General features: G+C 35.2%; 1 protein-coding gene across 1 annotated transcript in view; it reads right to left on the bottom strand.

The window, feature by feature from the left end:
• Positions 1–2,500, bottom strand: part of LOC119598631 (protein FAM91A1-like) — a 16,354-nt gene that overhangs the window by 13,693 nt on the left and 161 nt on the right. Inside the window, exon 1 of the mRNA XM_037948318.1 lies at positions 2,438–2,500. This exon is cut by the window's right edge and continues 161 nt beyond it. Coding sequence (XP_037804246.1) covers positions 2,438–2,500 — 63 coding nt within the window. The remainder of the gene's footprint in view (positions 1–2,437) is intronic.

Raw genomic sequence — 2,500 nt, 5'->3', positions numbered from 1 at the left:
CCTTCTCCAGTTTCCTTTTCCCAGCTTCTTACTATACAACGCAGTTCACACTTGAGACAAAAGTGGTATTAATCAACAAACTACTATTTCACTCAGGCTCCTTGTATTTGCTTTTTGAAAATTCTTGGGTAATAACCATTAACCTATTCGATTCAGATGTTTGACTGCCATTACGTGGCACAAAATAAAGGCATTAGGCTTATGTGAGCGGACACTTTCAGGTGTGTGGCTTGTAGGCCGGGCGCAAGTGAACACTCATGTGCTGTGACGTAACTCCCCTTTGCAAAATTATTTTGTCTTTTTCAGCATAAACATTTTCCAATGTCTATATCTGTTATTGGATTTGCTTTATCCAGATGGTAATAGACTGTTTTCTTTGCACAAACTCCATACCATCTCTCTAGGTAGTCTATAACTCAGTGCAATAATAATAACCATAAGTAACTTTTTTTTTTTTTTTTTTTTTTATACTCAATTTTCTGTAACATAACCTGCACTGCTGGTCATAGCAGGCAGGAATAAGATCCTGAACATGGAAACTTGACCTGACACTGCAAGGGGAATATGGTATTTCAACACATAAGAAAGTTATATATGATTCTAGTTCTTTATCGAAGAATGCCAAAAATGTAATAATCACTTTAGCTACAGTTTCACAAAAGATACATTTTTAGCATATTTTTCCTTTATGTCCACCAAGTTTTGCATTTTACCATGGCGAGTTTGTCATTTCTCACTCTATTTTGTCAGAATGAGAGTTTAGCAGAATCATAAACTTATCAGGGAAATCAAAACCATCATTTCTTTGAAAATCAATAAAAAAAATTCAGTCTGGTACACAACCTTCTACACCTTGTAATTACTGGTAATTCTGGTAATGAGAGTAATGCTAATACCTTGCCAGGGGCTATGTCCCCAACTCCCCATCACAAGATCTATTCACAACAATCTAAGTTGCTGTGACTAGGCATACCCTTCAGGCACTGCCCAAGAAGAGGGTTGATGCCCCCCCAACTCTCCCCGCCAAACATCGTCTTCACCCCGGTATATCAGATAAAATAGAGCAGAAACTCAGGAGCACCGACTGTACTTGAGCTGTGAGAAGAGCTTTCCATAAAATTTTTCCTTTATTTGTGGTGTTACTGTTCATGACAGTAAATTACTTACTGTACCAATGACTGCAACTTTTAGTCCTCTACACGAATAACATCTTCAATTTGCCTTAACGTAGTACATTAATACTGTAAAGATTAACTCAATTATTATCCCCTAAACTCATTGCCAATGGGACTGTAGTTTTGTTTTGTGAATTCTGTTTATGCATAAACGGCTCCACAATACCAAGCCACCAATGAGTCATTTAGTAGGTCTCCCTGATATCTTCTAATATCCCCTTTCCTTGAGAGTTTTCAAGAAAAAAAGTATTTTCTAAACATTTTAATATCAGTACTGTTATTATTACTAGCATTATTGCCATTACAGTTATCAAAGGGTTAATATGAAAACAGCAATACTAATTCATGACAGCCACACTACAAACATTAACCAAAGTATCGGTCAATAAGGATAACAGGGTAGTGGCTTGCTTTCAAAAGAGTTTTGATATTTCTCTGAAGGAAAACCATTAATTTCAATTATTATAGGCATTGTTCCTTATGCAAATGAATCATTGTAGAGATCTGATTACCATTTCCATTTACAATTTTGATTTGTTAATCCTGCTAACAGGAGAGGACATGGAGTATATCAGGAAAATAATAGGGTAAAACAGGCTGAAATTCTCGTCAGCAATTATCGAGGAAAGGATTCTCCTAGCACTGTCAAAAATCCCGGTGAAAATGCACACGCATTTTCACCGATTGATGTAATGAAATGTATAAATAAATCTTAAAATATGTTAGGGAAATATAATAACATTAAAAGAACATGCTACGCGTATGTATGTGGAAAAGCAGACACTGATAATTACCTAAATATGAACTACTTAGCATATCACAATAATGAGTTATGTGGTCAATATAGTATTTATCTCCCCAATGTAAACAAGAGGAGTGTCTTAGCTAAAAATAGGTGATCTTCTTTGTTCTTTTACGTAGAGCATATTTGGGAGGCATTTACACATATATTGCCATATATAGTTTGTATCATTCCATTATTTCATATAAGTTTTATTACCCAACTCTGTCACTATCTCCAACTACAAAATGTCCCTTTACTATTTCCTTGTGGAACCTGTTTTGAGGTTTTCACAAATAAAACCTTACATTAAAAGTAGCCCCTCCTCCCCCCCAAAAAAGGGATTAATTCTTTACTGACCAATACGTAAGAAACTTAAACGATTCTGTAGTCAGTAAAAAAGGAAAAAACAATACAATCCAATCAAAAAAAAAATCAGAATTAAGAGTGTCACAGTAACAACAGAAAAATGGTTTCTCACCTGTTTAACATTAATGGGGAGTTTATCCCATGTACAATTCTTGGCTATGTATTGCTCGATCTC

The sequence above is a fragment of the Penaeus monodon genome, chromosome 41 (assembly GCF_015228065.2).
Source record: "Penaeus monodon isolate SGIC_2016 chromosome 41, NSTDA_Pmon_1, whole genome shotgun sequence".
NCBI lineage: Eukaryota > Metazoa > Arthropoda > Malacostraca > Decapoda > Penaeidae > Penaeus > Penaeus monodon.
Note: the sequence above shows the minus strand (reverse complement) of the source record. Positions and strands in the feature narration are given on the sequence as shown.